We start from the raw sequence: 20,935 nt of genomic DNA on the forward strand, positions 1-20,935 counted from the left end.
AAAATTCAAAGGCAGGTTGACCACAGGCTGCTACAAATTAGTAAAATCAGCAGAGTTGATGACAAAGATTTATATTGGAGAAAACACAGGAATGAAGTATAGATTGTGAAACACATGCACACAGTTGAGAGTCTTGAATACTAGGAAAGAAGCACTGAAATTCCTGAGGAAGGATGTGACAATGACAAAGGTGATATTGGTGATATTTCAGGAATATCCACTGGTTGGTGGTGTGGAGATATATCGGTGTGAAATGTTACTGGTGGTAGCAAGGCCTGTTGGGAAATGTTTTCTGTAATCCGGGTGCTATGTGATCAGAAATTTAACCAGTATGCTAGCACTGATAATGCAAAGGGGTTAATATGAGTTGTATTACAGTGGGCAGATTTAATGAGCTTTTGAGATGCCCTAAATGTCAGAGAACAAGAGGAAAGAAAAGTCAACAATGGCTTCAAAATTTTAAGCCAAAATAATTGGGTGAACAATGGCCATTCCTACAATATACTAGTGAAAAGAAGGTGAGAGGGATGTTGTGGAGATTTCAAAAATCACTTTCAAGGCATATACTTGCTGCTTCTGAGGTAACGTTTGTAATGGTGAACAAATGGCGATATCCCAGTAGACACTGGGAAATGTGATGCGTGAAATTTTGCAGATGAGACTATGGCTTTGGATCCCCCAGTCTTTTGATTAGAAGTAGTAGCTAATGCCACAAGAACAGAGAAATTTCCCCAAGAATGTTCATATGAAGAAAATAGTAAGCCAGAGACCGCGTAGAAGAGAAAGGGAGGAAGGGGAAGCAGTAGGCATGTGGGTAGGAGAGAAAGGGAGACACAGACAGAAAGACAAAGAGAGGGACAGAGAGACAGAAACTGTCACCTTCAGGAATGTGACTTCAAGGAGAAAGGAGGGAACATACAGAAGGTCAAAGAATAAGAGTGGTTTGAGTACCTGCCAGTCAGCTCCAGCCTCCTGAGGTACAATAAAAGGTTCTTGATAAAGGGCAAACATTACCCTCTTTTGCTGAGAATTGGACATCTTTCACTTGGAGGCCAAAGAATTGAAAGATTCTGTTTCTACAAGAAACTAAGTTTGTATAATCTATCTTTGGTATTTTTTAAAAAAACATATACTTCTTTAATGGTAAAAATTTGGAACTGTGTCATACCTGCAAATTGATCTTTTAATAATAGTTTTGGTCCTAGTCATCTAAATTTCATCTGCAACTGTGATAAATTATAAACAAATGCCTTAAGGGGGTTATTTCCCCCAAGTTTTCTTCTGACATGACAGGAGCAAAGAAGACATCTTTAATCAATTCAACTTTCCTACCAAAGGACAGTATAGTCTGGTTAATTTTCATACCCATCAGAGGCTCAGGGCTTTTCGGACGTAGGTAGAGGTTTATGAGCATAAAACTGAGAACAATTAGCGCTCAAATTAATGTTACATGAGATTCAACATCTGGAAGTATGTCGTCATTTTGGGTCATAGACCACCTGCTAGGCTAAATGTTCACACAACTGCAATTTACCCTGCATACAAATGGAATAAAAATGATACTTTAAAAATAGTTTTTGATTTAGCAGTATGTTTATAGAGGCCTCTCACATTTCAAAACTTCAACTAGAATTGAACAATGGATTGAAGATGAAACATACAGCACCAAAAGGAATAGAAAGTACCTTTTTGCAAATATATTTTATAATAAATTAGCTATAGTGCTAATATTAGTTTCTCTAGTTGATCTAACCACTGTCATTCTTTATCCATCAAATATTTAAGAACAAGAAGAGATCAACCTCTCATTCTTTATTCTATTTATGTAACAGACCCTGCAAATATTGGCTGTTTCTGGCAATAGAAACATATCAGAAAATGCCAAATCTCAAGATGCCTCCTGCGACTCACCTCAAATACCAGCCCATGCACAGCACACCCTAAACACACTCATTCAGGGGGGCTCTGGAGTTACCCAGAAAGCCAAGGCTCTCTCCAAAGGATGGCCCCAGACTTCATCACCAGTCTGACCAGAAGGCCCTGGGGCCTTCTAAGTGAGGAAGCAAAATCAGATAAAAGAGCACATCATCGCTAGGGAACACACACCTTCTCCTACCCTCCACCTCCAGAGTATGCTAGTTCCTGGAAATGCCAGCAACTTAGAAATGCCAGCTCTTAAAGAGTGCAAAAGAATAATAGCAATCCAAAAAAACAAGTTATGACCATTTATCAGAATGATGAGGAAATGGCAACCCACTCCAGTATTCTTGCCTGGAAGATTCCAAGGACAGAGGAGCCTGGCAGGCTACAGTCCATGAAGTTGCAAAGAGTCAGACATGACTGAGCACACAACTCGAACTAGTATCCATTTTTATTTTTACTTAGCTGCCTTTTCACAAGATTGGGTGATTGGCAACTTCAGTAAAACAAGTAAACCCTTGGTTGGGTGTGTCTGTGAATATCTGCAGGAGATTTCAAAGGCAAAGAACTTTTCTGCAAATGTAGAAATCACATTTTACCTTGTTTACAGAAATGAGCCATCGTTTTAAAAAGAGTTTGGAATTCAAACACCAACTAAAGAAGCATCTCGTGCGGCAATCTGCATTTAAAGCGCCTAAAAAGTTATGAACCCTTGAGCCTTTGTTGTACTTTTCTAGATAAGAATAAGGAAGTGTTCAATCTAGAATCAGGTCTGGTAAAGTCATCTACATATTGGCATTGCCCTGCTTCTGGAACTCGCTTCCTATTGATTGTCAAAGTGATGATAATTATCAGTGGGTCATTTTGAGAGTTAAGCCCTGTGCTCTGATGTCCAGCTACCTGACTCTCAATTCCTGTCCCTCCATTTGCTGTATGGTCTTGGGTAAGTTTGTAACTTCTTGAAGCTCCAGTTTGGTCATTTGCAAGGCGGGCATAATATGTCCTCCTCTATGTGGTTATTGAGTGAGAAGGATAATCTGGGTAGGACACAGAAGAAGGGCCATGTAACTGTCAGTCTTCAATGTTACTGAGTGCTTATCAGATCCTGAGTCACCAAAGACTAAATCATGTTTAACATATTTTTTTTCTGTGCTTGTGTTTACAAGATATTTTGTAATATTTTCTTTTAATTATCAGCCTACATGTTAACTCTATTTGACAGCCATATGCTATTTACTTAACCAAAATGTGCCACATAGCTTACGGCAGTGTTTTCCAAACTGTGCTTTAAAGAACTGGGCCTGTGGTGGTAGGGAAGGGGAGGTTTCAAGATGGCTACCGTGTGAGGGATATAAAATGGGGTACAGCAAAGAGGGTCAGTGGTCACTGATTCAGGCTTCTAATGGGAAACCTCTACCTTTACTGACTTTAAATAGTGGGCTTCTCAGTACATTTTAGCTCAAACAAAGTGTTTTGTAGCTCAAAAGCGGGGTGGAGGAGGCAGAAAATGCAGATAATAACACTAGTGGTTTACTGTGTCTATTATTTTTTAAAGAAATACTACAGATAGCAAAGACTATATTTGAACTGTTGCCATTTGAGTTCTGATTCTAGATTAAAAATTGTCATCTAAATCATAATTCAAGGATATTTGGAATTTCATTTTTTTCCCTCCCTGGCAGTGTTAAGTAGGGAGGGCTCATTAACCTCTGTTCATTATCCTTCTTTTGAGAAGTCTATTGTAATAACTAAAGCATAATTACTCAGAACGGAAATGAATGAGGTAAATCTGGCCTCCAAGACCCCATGGTTAACATTTGTCCCTGTCCCAAAAGTAACCCAAAGCCAAGCAAGCCGAAAGCAGAGTGTGTAGTGTTTAGGCCCATGGTCTCCACAGTCAGACTGCCCAGTATGAGTCTTGCTTTGTCCACTTACAGGCTGTGTTTCCAGACAATTCACTTCCTATCTGTGTACCTCAACCTCCTGTTTGTAACATGAGGATAACAGTACCAATGTTGTAAAGTTATCTTCAGGATTTAGAGAATACACACAAAACAAGGGCTTCTCAGGTGGCATGTGGTAAGGAATCTGCCTGCCAACGCAGGAGACGCAAGAGACATGGGTTCAATCCCTGCGTCAGGAGCAGGCCCTAGAGCAGGAAACGGTAACCCACTCTAGTATTCTTGCCTGGGAAATCCCAAGGAGAGAGGGGCCTGGTGGGCTACAGCCCACTGGGTCTCAAAGAGACATGACTGAACATGCACACACAAAACAAACGTGATTACCAAACTGGAAAGGGAAGGAAGGGAGGGATAAATTGGAGCATGGGATTAACAGATACAAACATTTCCATATAAAATAGATAGGCAACGAGGATTTACTGTACAGCACAGGGAATTATTTTCAATATATTTTAACAACCTATCATGGAAAATAATCTGAAAAAATATGTATACATATATATAATTGAATCACTTTTCTATACACCTGAAACTAACACAATATTAATAGAATGAACACAAAATATTTAGAACAAGGGAAGGTAGAAAATAATTACTAAGTAAATATTAGTTCTTGTGGTCATTAAGAACAGAGTTTGTTTTAGAACCATTTTCTTGACACTTGAATTATTTCTAAGTCTAATTATAAAAGTAATTACAAAAATTAAGTCTAATTACAAAAATTAAGTCTAATTACAAAAGTCAGTACATTTATCATTTTAAATTTCCTTCAGCTATAGGAGGAATAGCAACTAAATTAGTTAGCTTTATATTTTGATTTTTACTTGGTAATTTTTCTCTTTCCTTTCATATAATATTATTTTCTTAAACTGTGAACAGAAAAACCAAATTCTCTTGAAAAGTGTCACACAGAAAAATATCAAGCCTGCAAGCCTGTGGTCCTGAGTTTTGTGTTATGTTGAATATGGCAAATGAGGACCAAGTAACCTAGCTGTATTTTATTGCTATCCTTTGTGTTTGCTTGTATTTTAAGAAAAATATGAATAATAAAGTACAGTTTTGACATATCATCTATTTGACCTTTTGATGCACATGCTTTTACTTTGTATCTTTAATTTTTGTATTTACCCCTTTTTCCAAGTATAATTCTTGGAATCTAGGGGGGAAAATACCCTGAAAAAAATAAAATGATAAATTCTTTTGTTCTTTGTCTTTTTTTAGACTTTCAAGGACTCCACGTATTGCCTCAGACAGTTGACTGGTCATCTTTTCCTCCGCAACAGTATCTCTTGACTCTTGGGTTCAAAAACAAAGAAGATGGAAAGTTTTTGGAAAAAGCGTTAAGTAGGAAGTTACCAACATTTACAGGTAACTCACCTGGACTTGTTATCATTCAATACTGTTTAAAGGCACAATTAATTATTCATTAATGAATAATGTGCATCATTCATTAAGCTTTATTCATTTCAAGCCTAGCATATAGTAGGGCCTGGGCACCAAACATTTGTTGGGTCATTTTTAACTCCTTCCAGTCTTTGTGGGTTAGTCAACAATACCTGGAATTCTGGTTCTCCAAGAGCACCCACCTCCCTCACACCAACCATCTCACCCCAATCACACTATCACCAATGCCTAATCATGGGGCACTTACAGAATACAAGCAAATACAAGCTTTTGTCACCATCAATTAGCAAACATAGAAGAAAATTATGCAACAAAACTACCATATGAAATCAAAAGTATAGACAATGACCCCCTTAAATCACTTGGATTATCTGACATTGTATTAATGTCTGTTACACTTTTTTCTTATGTAATTAACCAAGACCTCAGCTCTCCTAAGGAGTATTCTAGTTAAGTGGTGCTCAGTAATTCTAGTTGAAAACTTTTAAAAATCAAGAAAATATTCATGTAGAGTTGAAGTCTCAGACTTGCGGGCTGAATTCATGACCAGGCTGAATTTATCCCTTCAAGCTCTACTCACATAATTAAGGATTTGTGTTTTGTCTGGCACTCCGTCCTCCGAGGCTTATCTCAACTTCAAGCTACATTCAAAGTCAATGGGATCTGCACACTTGAATAATACCTGGGAGAAATAAGACAAGAATCAGACACATTTATGACAACCTTTTTTTTTCACAACTCAGGAAAAGCATACTCTGCAGAGAGAGGTGAATTGTTATAGGCTGTCCCTTAGATCTCAATCAGGAAACATAGCAAAAGGAATAAATGATAGTCTCCAAAGGGCAACGTCTCCTCTGCCTTTCTTCTCATAGATCTTTCATTGTGATACCTGTGGTCTTTGAGATGGAACTCATTCCTGTACTAAAGATTTCATACCTATTAATATTGAGATGTCTGTTTATAGCTTGCTAAGAAAAGCATTTTGAAATGGACGTCTAGCAAAAAATAGTATAAAAGTTTATTGTTACAATTTTTAGAACATAAAACTCCCTTCGGTCTGCTGACCAGAGAAGACACAGTGAGACACATGGAGACAATGGGGAAGAGAATCTTGCCAATATTGGATTTTATTAGAGGCACCCAACTGAATGTAGGTATATGAGTCTTTTATATTTGTTCAGCATACAAATATCAAACAGTTCTAGAACTATACAAAGTTTACATGTAAATATTGCAAATACTAGAAGATTTTAGAAACTTCCACAGTGAATCTCATTTGCAAAACCAAAGTTTAGCTAATGATTTTAATCCTTTTATAATTCAAAACATTAATTATAATGTTATACATTGCAGTTGCCAGCATTTATTAGGTTAGTGTCTTTTTAAAGAGCCTTTTTTTGTAGTGTCTTGATATCTAATTGAAGGTTGCACTGAGTTTCTTGCTTCAAATGAGTAACAAAATTTTAGTAAACATGGTGCTTTCTCTATTTCATATATTGGGCAATTGCATATAACCATTTTGTTACTACACGAGAATTCAGAATTTTGAAAGCTAGTTCCTCCACATCACACTGATAGTCAATCAGTCAGATCAGTCACTCAGTCATGTCCGACTCTTTGTGATCCCATGAACTGCAGCACGCCAGGCCTCCCTGTCCATCACCAATTCCTGGAGTCCACCCAAACCCATGTCCATTGTGTCAGTGATGCCATACAATCATCTCATTCTCTGTCGTCCCCTTCTCCTCCTGCCCTTAATCTTTCCCAGCATCAACTGCAGCACGCCAGGCTTCCCTGTCCATCACCAATTCCTGGAGTCCACCCAAACCCATGTCCATCAAATTGGAGATGCCATACAATCATCTCATCCTCTGTCGTCCCCTTCTCCTCCTGCCCTTAATCTTTCCCAGCATCAGGGTCTTTTCAAATGAGTCAGATCTTCCCATCAGGTGGCCAAAGTATTGGAGTTTCAGCTTCAGCATCAGTCTGTCCAATGAACACCCAGGATTGATCTCCTTTAGGATGGACTGGTTGGATCTCCTTGCAGTCCAAGGGACTCTCAAGAGTCTTCTCCAACACCACAGGTCAAACACATCAATTCTTCGGTGCTCAGCTTTCTTTATAGTCCAACTTTCACATTCATACTTGACCACTGGAAAAACCATAGCCTTGACCAGATGGGCCTTTGTTGGCAAAGTAATGTCTCTGCTTTTGAATAAGCTACCTAGGTTGGTCATAACTTTCCTTCCAAGGAGTAAGCATCTTTTAATTTCATGGCTGCAATCACCATCTGCAGTGATTTTGGAGCCAAGAAAAATAAAGTCAGTCACTGTTTCCCCATCTATCTGCCATGAAGTGATGGGGCCAGATGCCCATTAGTTTTCTGAATGTTGAGCTTTAAGCCAACTTTTTCACTCTCCTCTTTCACTTTCATCAAGAGGCTTTTTAGTTCCTCTTCACTCTCTGCCATAAGGGTGGTGTCATCTGCATATCTGAGGTTATTGATACTTCTCCTGGCAGTCTTGATTCCAGCTTGTGCTTCTTCTAGCCTAGCGTTTCTCATGATGTACTCTGCATATAAGTTAAATAAGCAGGGTGACAATATACAGCCTTGACATGCTCCTTTTCCTATTTGAAACCAGTCTGTTGTTCCATGTCCAGTTCTAACTGTTGCCTCCTGACCTGCACACAGGTTTCTCAAGAAGCAGATCAGGTGGTCTGGTATTCCCATCTCTTTCAGAATTTTCCACAGTTTATTGTGACCCATACAATCAAAGGCTTTGGCATAGTCAATAAAGCAGAAAGAGATGTTTTTCTGGAACTCTCTTGCTTTTTCGATGATCCAATGGATGTTGGCAATTTGATCTCTGGTTCCTCTGCCTTTCACCAGCTCGAACATCTGGAAGTTCACGGTTCACGTATTCCTGAAGTCTGGCTTGGAGAATTTTGAGCATTACTTTACTAGTGTGTGGGATGAGTGCAACTGTGCAGTAGTTTGAGCATTCTTTGGCATTACCTTTCTTTAGGATTGGAATGAAAATGGACCTTTTCCAGTCCTGTGGCCACTGTTGAGTTTTCCAAATTTGCTGACATATAAGTGAAGCACTTTCACAGCCTCATCTTTTAGGATTTGAAATAGCTCAACTGGAATTCCATCACGTCCACTAGCTTTGTTTGTAGTGATGATTCTGAAGGCCCACCTGACTTCACATTCCAGGATGTCCAGCTCTAGGTGAGTGTGAGTGATAACACCTTCATGATTATCTGGGTCGTGAAGATCTTTTTTGTACAGTTCTTCTGTGTAGTCTTGCCACCTCTTTTTAATATCTTCTGGTTCTGTTATGTCCATACCATTTCTGTCCTTTATTGAGCCCATCTTTGCATGAAATATTCCCTTGGTATCTCTTATTTTCTTGAAGAGATCTCTAATAAATCAGATACTAACCTAAACATTGGCACTTGATCTTTATTTACCCTTAAGGTAAATTATCTAATCCCTTTTTCCAACCAAGGGAAAATGTGCCCTTTCCACTTTTCAGTCTTTATATTAAAAGCCCAAAATAAGACCTGAATTAATCTGTGCTATTTTACAAAATTTAAGCCCCTTTATTGAAAGTACATAAAGGGAACTTCTCATTAACAGGCTATAAAGGCTGCAGATTTCCCCTCTTAAAATATTTTTCAAAAGATCTTTAAGCTGGAAATTTTAAAGAAATCACCATTTGTGGCTTTTGTATTCCATCATTGATTTGATGTTCTTACCTTACAAGGGGAACCAAGGGGGTCATCACTAACAGCTACTTAACATCTGTTCAGCAGTTTATCTGCTCAGTAACATTATTCAGCATTTTAGAAAAGCTATAAAACCCCTCATCTATTTGCATAATCTGTAATTAATTCTATGCGTTACAAATCCAAAAGCACACTTTCACTGATTTTCCTGCCATGTAACTTCCCCTTCCTCACAACTGTGTTCCACTCAATTATCTCCCCGATACTGCTATTAGTAAAAATTTATCTCTGTCTTAGTCATCTTCAGCTGTCACACAAAATACCATAGATCAGATGACCCGAACAATAGAAGTTTATTTTCTCACAGTTCTAGAGGCTAGAAGTCTGGGATTAGGTCAGGTTGTGACAAAGACCCTCTTCCTGACTTGAGTTAGCTACTTTCTCTGCATCCTAACATGGCACAGAGCAAGCTCTGTGGTGTCTCTTCTTAAAAGAGCATTAATCCCATTATCAGGACCCTATCTACTCTCATGATCTCGTGTGCATGCTCGGTTGCCCAGTTGTGTCCAACTCTTTGCAACCTCATTGACTGTCGTCTGCCAGGCTCCTCTGTCCATGGAATTTTCCAGGCAAGAATACTGGAGTGGGTTGCCATTTCCTTCTCCAGGGGATCTTCCTGTGTCTCCTGCCTCTCCCACATTGGCAGGCAGGTTCTTTAGCACTGTGCCACCTGGGAAGCCCTCATCTCATCTAACCCTAATTACCCCCCAAAGGTCCCATCTCCACACTGGCCCCTAGAGCCCTGGAAATTTGGGGTGGACACAAACCTTTCGTTTATAGTAATCTCATTGAGTCTACTGCAAATCTGGGGTCCTGTTCTCCAATTCACCCTCTATTGCAAACTCCTTCAGACACACACACACACACACACACACACACACACACACAGCTTCACCACCCCATCCTAATTAGACACACAAACACATAACATCATTGTCATCATTAGACCCTTGCAAGAAGTGGAAAGAAAGTAAAACTGTTAGTCACTCAGTCATGTCCAACTCTTTGCAACCCCATGGACTGTACCCTGCCAGGCTCCTCTGTCCATAGCATTCTCCAGGCAAGAATACTAGAGTGGGTGGCCATTCCCTTGTCCAGGCAGTTTTCCCAACACAGGGGTTGAACCCAGGTCTCCTGCATTGTAGGCAGATTTTTAGCATCTGAGCCACCAGGGGAGCCCACAAGAATTCTTGTGGAAGCCTTGCTGACAAGAACCATCACCACGTAGTATCATTTCACTTCATCTGCACATGGCTAACCTTGTAGTGCCAGTGTGCGGGATACTGGGGAGGTGATCTGTCTGTGCCATGGTTCTTTGGAGAAATACCCACCATAACTTGCTACTTGTCAGGAACCTGCCACCTCAGATCTGTCGCCAGTTCAGATCTCCCAATGGTTGTGAATAAAGGCTAGGCCAATCTAGGCATCAGGCATTTCTTAAATGCTTTTAACTCATTTTCCTCTCACATTACAAAGGGCATTTTGGCCACTTAGAAGTGTGTACACACATGGATATTTATGTGTCTATAAAGGGGATTTAAAAATCATAATGAATAAGATTTTTAGCATCTAATGAATAACTCAGTCTTATTTAGAATGAGCCAGTTGTTGTTTAGTTGCTAAGTCGTGTCCTCCTCTTTGCAACCCCATGAACTGTAGCTAACTTGACTCCTCTGTCCATGGGATTTCCCAGGCAAGAACACTGGAATAGGTTGCCATTTCCTGCTCCAAGGGCTCTTTCTGACCCAGGGATCAAACCTCCCGAGTATCCTGCATTGACTTGCATATTCTTTACTGCTGAGCCACCAGGAAAGCCCGAGAATGAGTTGTTAACACTTTGCTACTTCAAGAGATTTCATCAACTTTCTTACTTTTGCGTCTATGGGAAATAATAGTTGTTGGAAAATTGTCTCTAAGAGCTTGAATAAATTGAAGTGAATGAGTCCAAAGGTACCCAGGGACCAAAAATATATCCAAATACTGGCCTCTAGGTTTCTTATTATATGTCCAACCACAGTTTCATAAAGCAGGACTGAATCAAACAAGCTGCAAAAGTAATCTAGGTTAATGAAACAAGTAATGAGTTGCTGAGCAGAAATTATTCCTACAAGGTACGATTAACTATGACCCAGGAATCCCTCAGTAGTGTTTTCAGGATCCCCTGAGGTGTGTTTTTTCTTGTCAGATGTCAAATGTCATCTGCTTGAATGTTTAGACACTTCAGTGTCCTTATTAGCTGTGACCCTACCTCGTGACACCTGTAGATAAAGACTTTTGTCTAAGACCAGCTGTGTAACCCCTAGGATGTCACTTAACCTCTGAACTTTTTTCTCATTTGTAAAATAAGCTGATATATGTCAGGTTCACCTCACACAGTTGTTATGAGACCAAAATTATGCAATCCACATTGAATCACTTTGTAAAGTATTAAGAATTTTTAAAATTTTAATTATTTGTATGGGTTTTCATTTGCTTTGACAAAGCATTGTTTTGGAGATCCTTCTTTTTCTTTATAAAAGCCATGTACTTTGAAATTATGTATTCTTCTAAAATGAAGACTGTGCAAGTGTCCTGCGGATTTTGAATGATTTTCCTTAGATCACTGATGCACTTAAATCTCCTTAAAAAGGCAGGATTAAGGGTGTCATCTCCCATCATGCCCACAGTAGGACTTCCCAGAGAACATGAATTTTCACCTCTTGCCACAGGAGGCAGAAAGAGTTGGTGAAGGCGACAAAGACATTCCTGGTATTAGGTTTCTATGTCTCAGAAAATAATTCTCCTTGCACTCTGACACCAGTTTCCTTCCCTTTATAGATTCCTTTGTTAAGTATACAACACATGGCCAAATAAGAATGATTCTGGCATTTTAAGAGTTATTGTCTAAAAGATTTTTCCAGTTTCCTATCTGGTGGCTTTTAATCCCACTGAACATCAATCCCATTCAACCAGCTGCTCTGCTCTACCAGTATTTTTTCTTCTCTGGATCTTTGTCCTAATTATCTCACAAGCTACTGAATGCTACTATGCTTTTCCATTCATTAACTTTATTGGCTGCTGTCAGTTTAAAACCTTATGTACTATGCTTCCTGGGGTAAATGTTAAAGAGTTAAAATAATAAAATCTCTTGCCATGCATGAAGCTTCTTTCACAGGCTGACTTGCCAAAAAAATGACCTAACTAACCAGGTTTTAAATACCTCGTTAATTTCACTTTTAATTTCTTCCAAGTGAAGCATAAAAGATGTTTACACATGCACATTCGAAATGAACAATAATATGTGTTTCCTACCCCCTTTTCTTTGCAATAAATCTTTCTATATATTATGTCAAACAGAAATACATTCCCAATACTTGGGCTCTGCTTTTCAGCAATATTAGATTAGCAGTGCCACTTATCTTCCAAACGTTTATCCATACCTGCTGTTAAATCTAGACAAGTATCTGGAGGAAGCCTTCATCTGAACTTACTATTTACCTAAACTTCATTGTAGCTAGATGCAGTTTTAGCTTCAGTCTTGGCCACTTTATTATACCTCTCCAGCAGCTCAGCAGTCTTTTGATCACTCCTGAAGTCTCACTGGGAGGGCTACTTTCCCTTTAGATTTAGCCCTTGTGTTTCCTTTATTTTCCTAAAGCAACAGCATTAAAGCATTCCTGCTGGCATCTATTCATTTTTATTTTTGTTTCATTTTATCGCTCAAAAGCCCCAAACTTGTAGAGGTACAATATTAATCTATCATTTCCTAATAACTAAAGCTGCAATTGGTCTGGGGTGGGCAAAGGGGAAGGGGGAGAGGACTATTAGCACTCAACTATATTCTTTCTCTAGCATCCTATTGGTAAAGAGCACTTCCTGTTTTGTTATGCATCCAACAATCAAGCTAACAAAGCACCATTGCCTTCCACTATTTTTATTTTCCTGATGTTTTGGAAAATTACACTGATAGATTATGTTCCTGAGCAGGCCACAGTTGTTTCTGTTCTTTGGAGTTGAGTCACTACACCACTTTCCTACAACCAGCCTTATTGTTTATTTTAAAGAAGGACAAAGAAAGCAATTTTTCTTCAGAAAGAAAACTGTGTCTCCTGCAACTCACTTCCTCTATTTGACAGTATCCCATTGTTTAGCTACATGTTTAAACTCAATGGGTAGGCTGGCTAATTCAATTCAAAGAAAGGATCTCAAATCCACAATTTGCGATCATTGCTCCCACAGGTTTATAGGTTTTCAGATAAATGATTAATCGGAAATACCAAATTAGTGGGGACTGACAGACATTAGTAAAATGACTGAGATAGCTGTAAGGGAGAAATATAGCAAATACAAGGCAATGGTGCTCAACTTTGCTATATTACCAAGATTCTAAGAAAGTGCCAGAAAGGTTGGTGTCAATCAAGATGTGTATGACATTTCAGAAAGGACTGTCTTCCAAATTCAAGTTAAAATTTCAATGTTCTTTAGTAATGCTGGTTTCTAATAATTTTTTTTCTTAAAGGAAATTCTATTTTAAGAAGAAAAAATCATGTCTGCCTTCTCTAATTTCTGGGCAGGGGGGAATCTGGCTTTATGAGTATGCACAGATTAAAATAGTCCATGTGCAGATACTAAACTTTGGTTTGTTCTTCTGTTTGAGGTTATCTGAATACTCAGGAGGGCACGTTGCTAAAATTCCTATTTCCAGGGCCACATATCACAAAATTGTGAACCCAAGACTTTTTTAAACCCTTATATACCCCCTTATGTCAGACGTGAAAGTGAAAGTGTTAGTCACTCAATCGTATCTGATGCTTTGAGACCCCATGGACCGTAGCCTGCCAGGCTCCTCTATCCATGGATTCTCCAGGGAAGAATACTGGAGGGGGTTGCCATTCCCTTCTCCAGGGGATCTTCCCAACCCAGGAATTGAACCCAGGTCTCCTGCATTGGCAGGCAGATTCCTTACCATCTGAGCCACCAAGGGAGCCCATTCAGTTCAGTTCAGTTCCTCAGTCATGTCTGACTCTTTGTGACCCCATGAATTACAGCATGCCAGGCCTCCCTGTCCATCACAAACTCCCGGAGTTTACTCAAACTCATGCCCATCGAGTCAGTGATGCCATCCAGCCATCTCATCCTCTGTCATCCCCTTCTCCTCCTGCCCCCAATCGCTCCCAGCATCAGGGTCTTTTCCAATGAGTCAACTCTTCACATGAAGTGGCCAAAGTATTGGAGTTTCAGCTTCAGTATCAGTCCTTCCAATGAACACCCAGGACTGATCTCCTTTAGGATGGACTGGTTGGATCTCCTTGCAGTCCAAGGGACTCTCAAGAGTCTTCCCCAACACCACAGTTCAAAAGCATCAATTTTTCGGTGCTCAGCTTTCTTCACAGTCCAACTCTCACATCCATACATGACCACTGGAAAAACCATAACCTTCACTAGACAGACCTTTGTTGGCAAAGTAATTGTCTCTGCTTTTTAATATGCTATCTAGGTTGGTCATAACTTTCCTTCCAAGGAGTAAGCGTCTAATTTCATGGCTGCAGGCACCATCTGCAGTGATTTTGGAGCCCCCCAAAATAAAGTCTGACACTGTTTCCATTGTCTCCCCATCTATTTCCCATGAGGTGATGGGACTAGATGCCATGATCTTAGTTTTCTGAATGTTGAGCTTTAAGCCAACTTTTTCACTCTCCCCTTTCACTTTCATCAAGGGGATTTTTAGTTCCTCTTCACTTTCTGCCATAAGTGTGGTGCCATCTGCATATCTGAGGTTATTGATATTTCTCCCAGCAGTCTTGATTCCAGCTTGTGCTTCTTCCAGCCCAGCGTTTCTCATGATGTACTCTGCATAGAAGTTAAATAAGCAGGGTGACAATATACAGCCTTGACGTACCCTTCTCCCTATTCGGAACCAGTCTGTTGTTCCATGTCCAGTTCTAACTGTTGCCTCCTGACCTGCATACAGGTTTCTCAAGAGGCAGGTCAGGTGGTCTGGTATTTCCATCTCCTTCAGAATTTTCCACAGTTTATTGTGATCCACACAATTGAAGGCTTTGGCATAGTCAATAAAGCAGATATAGATGTTTTTCTGGAACTCTCTTGCTTTTTCAATGATCCAATGGATATTGGCAATTTGATCTCTGGTTCCTCTGCCTTTTCTAAAACCAGCTTGAACATCTGGAAGTTCTTGGAAGCCCGTACTTCTTCCTAAATAAAAAATGTGAGAATTTTATGATAAACTATGTCTCTATCAAGTTGTACAATTTGAATAAACTTCTTAGAGAAGGTAAAACATTCTCTTTTATGGCTGGCAGTAGCAAACACATAAGTGGGGTGCTTTAATTATGTGTGCCCAGTTTTAAGAAAGTCTCAAATACCAGTATATTCACGGGGGTTGGTGGTTCTTACAAGTGCACCATTGTCTATTTCAAGATGGATTGCATCAATTGCTGGAATGGTCCTAGGAGTCAGAATAAACACTACACTACCACAAGGAGAGAAGCCAGAGTCCACGGCCATCCAATGAAAACTAAAGATAAAATCAGAGCTAGAGATTTAATGTAAGTCACCAGGGTAGGACAAATTCCACTTGCATAACATTTTTCAGGATTAAACTTGTATGAGAAATCATCCTTTGTATAAACCAAATAGTGGGCAACTATTAACTCTTATCATGCCTTGGTGACATAGACAAAGTCACCCCCTTTTTTTTTCATTTATTTTTATAAGTTGAAAGCTAATTACTTTACAATATTAGTGACTTTTGACATAGACAAAGTCACCCCCTTTTAAATGGACACAGCTCTACGGGATCCCCACTGTTGAGAGTGGAGTTCAAATTCAATTTAATCCCCTTTCCCCCCGCCCCGCCTCATCCTGGCTTCCTTAGGCAGGGCCCTCTGTAAACCCTTCTCAACAAAGTGTTCTCTTTTCTATACATTTGTCTATTTGAAGGAAGGGTACAGACAATCCTCTAAAATAATAGAAGAAAATATTTATTTGCACTAGATGCTGTTAATTCAGAGGCACTAAATCTGCAACGAGCCCTGACGTCATTCCTCAGGGAGAGGTTATTTCTGTGTTTTTGTTCTAAACCACTTCCTTCTCCTGGGGGACTAGGGGAGTTTTTGGGCGTGCTCAGGTGTGATGGAGAAGTTGCAATATGCCAGCCTTCTCAGCCGGCTGCAGAGAGTGAAGGAGCAGTCCCAGGTGATCAATCAAGCTATGGCCGAGCTAGCAACCATCCCCTATCTGCAGGACATCAGTCAACAGGAGGCAGGGTTGGTAAGCATCTGTTTTTCTTTGTTCACAAGCCCTGAACCTACAGAAGAGTGATATGGTCTGAAAAAGAATGTAACAATAAATGGCAGCCCAAGGGCAAACTCTCCAACTCTCATGAAGCATTCTAATGAAGAAACTAGACATTGTAGAAAGGTGTTATGTGTGTTTCATTTGCTCACCCTGACTAGCTAGCTTCCCTTTATTTTATAGCAAGACTTTTGTAATGCATGAAAATATAGAAAAGGGCTGATTATTCATATTCTGACTCAGGCTTTTTGTTTCAAATAAAGTGAAATCTTAATAAATTGTTTTTTCATTCCAAGACATGTTAATAAATGATTCTCTTTGATGGAAAAGTAAGAGAAAAAAAGTAATTGCTGGATAGAAAACTGACTCTACAAAACTGTCTTTAGAGTTTTCTTATTCACTTTGAGTGTCACATATATGTAGGCAGTACTCACACACACACACATACACACACACACACACACATTAAGGGAGTTGTCTTATTTGAGGGGAAAATGTAGTCAAATGGTGGGTTTTTTTTTTTTTTAACTGAATTGACCAGTTAATTTAGAAAATACAACGTCTGTCAAAAACTAGTTGGAATATCTAGGAATAAACCTACCTAGAGTTTTATACAGAAGACAAAAAAAGAGTTTTATACAGAAAATTGTAAGACGCTGATGAAAGAAGTCAAAGACAACATAAACAGATGGCAAGATATCCTATGTTCCTGAGTTGGAAGAATCAACATTGTAAAATGACTATACTATACTACCAAATGTAATCTACAGATTCAATAAAATCCCTATCAAATTACCAATGGCATTTTTCACAGAACTACAAAAAAAAAAAAAAAAACCCTCACAATTCATATAGAAATACAAAAGACCCCAAATAGCAAAAGTGATCTTGAGAAAGAAGACTGGAGCTGGAGGAATCACCCTTCCTGACTTCAGATTATACTACAAAGCTACAGTCATCAAGACAGTATGGTACTGGCACAAAAACAGAAATATATAGACCAATGGAACAACATAGAAAGCTCAGAGGTAAAGCCATGCACCTATGCATATCTTGCTTTTGACAAAGGAGGCAAGAATATACAATGGGGCAAAGATGGTCTCTTCAATAAGTACTGCTGGAAAAACTGGACAGCTACATGTAAAAGAATGAAATTAGAACACTTCCTAACACCATATACAAAGATAAACTCAAAATGGATTAAAGGCATAAATGTAAGACCAGAACTATAAAGTTCCTAGAGAAAAACATAGGCAGAACACTCTATGACATAAATCACAGCAAGATTCTCTATGACCTACCTGCTAGAGTAATGGAAATAAAAACAAAAATAAACAAGTGGGACCAAATTAAACTTAAAAGCTTTGTGCAGCAAAGGAAATTATAAACAAGGTGAAAAAACAATCCTCAGAATGGCAGAAAATAATAGCAAATGAAACAGCTGATGAAGGATTAACTTCAAAATATACAAGCAGTTCATACAACTCAATACCAGAAAAACAAACAACCCACTCAAAAAAATGAGCTAAAGATCTAAACAGATATTTCTCCAAAGAAGACATGCAGATGGCTAATAAACACATGAAAAGATGCTCAACATCACTCATTATTAGAGAAATACAAATCAAAACTACAATGAGGAGTCATCTCACATTGATCAGAAAAGCCATCATCAAAAAATCTACAAACAATAAATGCAGGGATGGGTGTGGAGTAAAGGGAACCCTCTTGCACTGTTGGTGGGAATGCAAATTGATACAGCCACTATGGAAGACAGTGTGGAGATTCCTTAGAAAACTAGGAATAAAACCACCATATGTCCCAGCAATCCCAATCCTAGGCATATAGCCTCAGGAAATCAAAATTGAAAAAGATGCATGTAACCCAATGTTCACTGCCGCTCTATTTCCAAAAGCTAGGACAATGAAGCAATCTAGATGTGCATCAGCAGAGAAATGGATAAAGAAGTTGTGGTACATATGTAAAATGGAATATTACTCCACCATAAAAAGAAACACATTTGAGTCAGTCCTAATGAGGTGGACGGACCTAGAGCCTATTATGCAGAGTGAAGTAAGTCAGAAAGAGAAAAACAGTTATCATATACTAATGCACATATGTATATGGAATCTAGAAAGATGGTATTGATGAAGCTATCTGCAGACCAGCAAAGGAGACACAGACATTGAGAACAGACTTATGGACACGGCTGGGAAGGGAAGAAGGAGTGGGTGGAAGGTATGGAGACAGGGAGAGAGTAACATGGAAACATACATTACCGTATGTAAAATAGATAGCCAATGGCAATTTGCCGCATGACTCAGGGAACTCAAACCCGGGCTTGTTAACAACTTACATGGGCAGGATGGGGAGAAAGGAGGGAGGGATGTTCAAGTAGGAGGCGACATGGGTAAGCCTATGGCTGTTTCATGTTGATGTTTGGTAGAAACCACTGCGTACTATAAAGTAATTATCCTTCAATTAAAAATAAACAAAATTTTTTTAAAAATAGTTGGAGAAATACCTCACAGAAAAAAATCTTCAAGCAGACATGTATATTATAACCATAATATTAGAAACTATAGCACCGCATTTGAAGAACAATTACCAATCAGTGTGCTGGCCATTCAAAGAAAGGTAAAATTTATTCCATATAAAGCTGATGTGTTGTTGGGAAGGGCTCTTTACTCTAAGGCTCTAATTGAAGGTAGTGAAAACTAATTACAGACCTGACTGAATTCACAAAGCAAGGATGAGAACAACCTAAAATTATCACCTGTAATTTTCAGATAACTAAAGGAATCCTCCCTCTTTGAGCTTTGAAAGTTGTAACAAATTAATCAAGAAATGAACTGCCAACATTTATAATGTTCATCTGAATCTGCAAAAGGATATTAAATAAATATTGATATTCAAAGTAACCATTTAAAACTGTTGGAGTAGCCAAATAATAAAATTCTGTATACCAAACATTAAAACTATTAGGGAAAAAAAAGTCTATTAGTCAGGTAATTATTAAGTCAAAACTGGCAATAATACTTTATAAATCTGTATGGTTTTATGCACAGAATGCCTTCTAAAAGGCTAAGTGTTTATCCTACCATTCATAAGGCATTCAGGAGTGTAGTAACTGTGGAGCTTTCAAAGTGCATATTATAGCCAATTTTAGATGATTAATGCTCCTCTGAGATAAGAGAAAGCAAAGAAAATGTTAATTTAAGAAGCTGGCACAATGTTGATCCTGTCTTCCTGAAAAGCACACTCAAGATTTAAATGAAAAATACAGGAGCGTTTTCTGCACTTAGGTCTTCTTAACCACACATCTGCAGCTTTCTTTTTTCTGGAAATTCTTATATTTTTAAATATATCAAAAGAGCATGAAACTAGCATTACTGACATCCCTAACTAATATATCTGTGCTATACTCGACTACCTGAAACCTTGAAAAATAAGATTTCATGGGACATATAAATTGTGTCCCATAATTTATATACCTACCAAGAAAAAAAAAAGTAAACGTAAAGGGATGTATATGTGCAAACCAAATATTTTTTAAAATCATGTATCTTTCAAGATTTCATCATCTTAATAGATTTTACTTCCCAAGTTCCAAGCATGGGTTAACCTAGATAATATATCCTTGAAATCCCTTTTGTGATGCTACACAAACAGTGACTACTCAGTAGAAGAGTTCTGAGTGACACAACTCCCTACCTCAAATATCTAAAGAACAGAAAGATTATCTAAGATTATCATAACGTTTGACACCATGGTGAACTGAACTGGCATTTGTTCTTCTTTAGAGAACTTTTCCTTTTTCAGCTTCAGATGTCACATGGCTTGATGTGGCCTCATTACTTTGCAGGCACATATATCGTCTGTGTGGAGCTGTTGCTGTTTAGTTGCTCAGTCGTGTCCAACTCTTTGTGACTCCATGAACTATAGCCAACCAGGCCTCTCTGTCCATGAGATTTCCCAGGCAAGAATACCAGAGTGGGTCGCCATTTCCTTATCCAAGCGATCTTCCCAACACAGAGATTGAACCCATGTCTCCTGCTTGACAGGCAGATTCTTTACCACGGAGCCACCTGGAAAGCCCCAGCGTGTGTGTAGAATTATTTTAAATTGGAATACCGACTCGATGGACATGCGTTTGGGTGAACTCTGGGAGTTGGTGATGGATAGGGAGGCCTGGCGTGCTGCGGTTCATAGGGTCGCAAAGAATCGGACACGACTGAGCGACTGAACTGAACTGATGGCAGTTTGGGGCAAAGGGTGGAATTTTAAAACTCGCCTCTGAAGTGGAACCTAAAGAGAAATCTTGGTTATTTTGAAATTTTAGAAAAGAAAAGAATGGTAAAAGAACTTCGATGAGCTAGATCCTTTAAGAGGTAATAAAACAACGCAACTCTAGTATGGTCCTCTGGTGAGTTTTTGCATGATGCCTAGGATTATGATACATTAGCCTCAGGAGAAAACACTAAAACGCGTTCATGTACTACATGCCATTTCCGAAGAGAATTAACTACTGCCTTCATTCTTTACAACCCAAATCTGTTTCATAA

The 20,935-nt window shown here is 38.9% G+C and overlaps 1 protein-coding gene across 4 annotated transcripts in view; it reads left to right on the plus strand.

Annotated features, from left to right (window-relative positions):
* SPATA16 (spermatogenesis associated 16) overlaps positions 1 to 20,935 on the plus strand; it is a 237,896-nt gene that overhangs the window by 189,174 nt on the left and 27,787 nt on the right. For 2 of the 4 annotated variants that reach the window (XM_070465891.1, XM_070465890.1), the window contains exons 7-9: positions 5,103 to 5,249; positions 6,323 to 6,435; positions 16,182 to 16,346. In XM_070465891.1, coding sequence (XP_070321992.1) covers positions 5,103 to 5,249; positions 6,323 to 6,435; positions 16,182 to 16,346 — 425 coding nt within the window. The remainder of the gene's footprint in view (positions 1 to 5,102; positions 5,250 to 6,322; positions 6,436 to 16,181; positions 16,347 to 20,935) is intronic. The other 2 variants (XM_070465892.1, XM_070465893.1) reach the window with 1 other exon arrangement.

The sequence above is a fragment of the Odocoileus virginianus genome, chromosome 4 (genome assembly GCF_023699985.2).
Source record: "Odocoileus virginianus isolate 20LAN1187 ecotype Illinois chromosome 4, Ovbor_1.2, whole genome shotgun sequence".
Classification (NCBI taxonomy): Eukaryota; Metazoa; Chordata; class Mammalia; order Artiodactyla; family Cervidae; genus Odocoileus; species Odocoileus virginianus.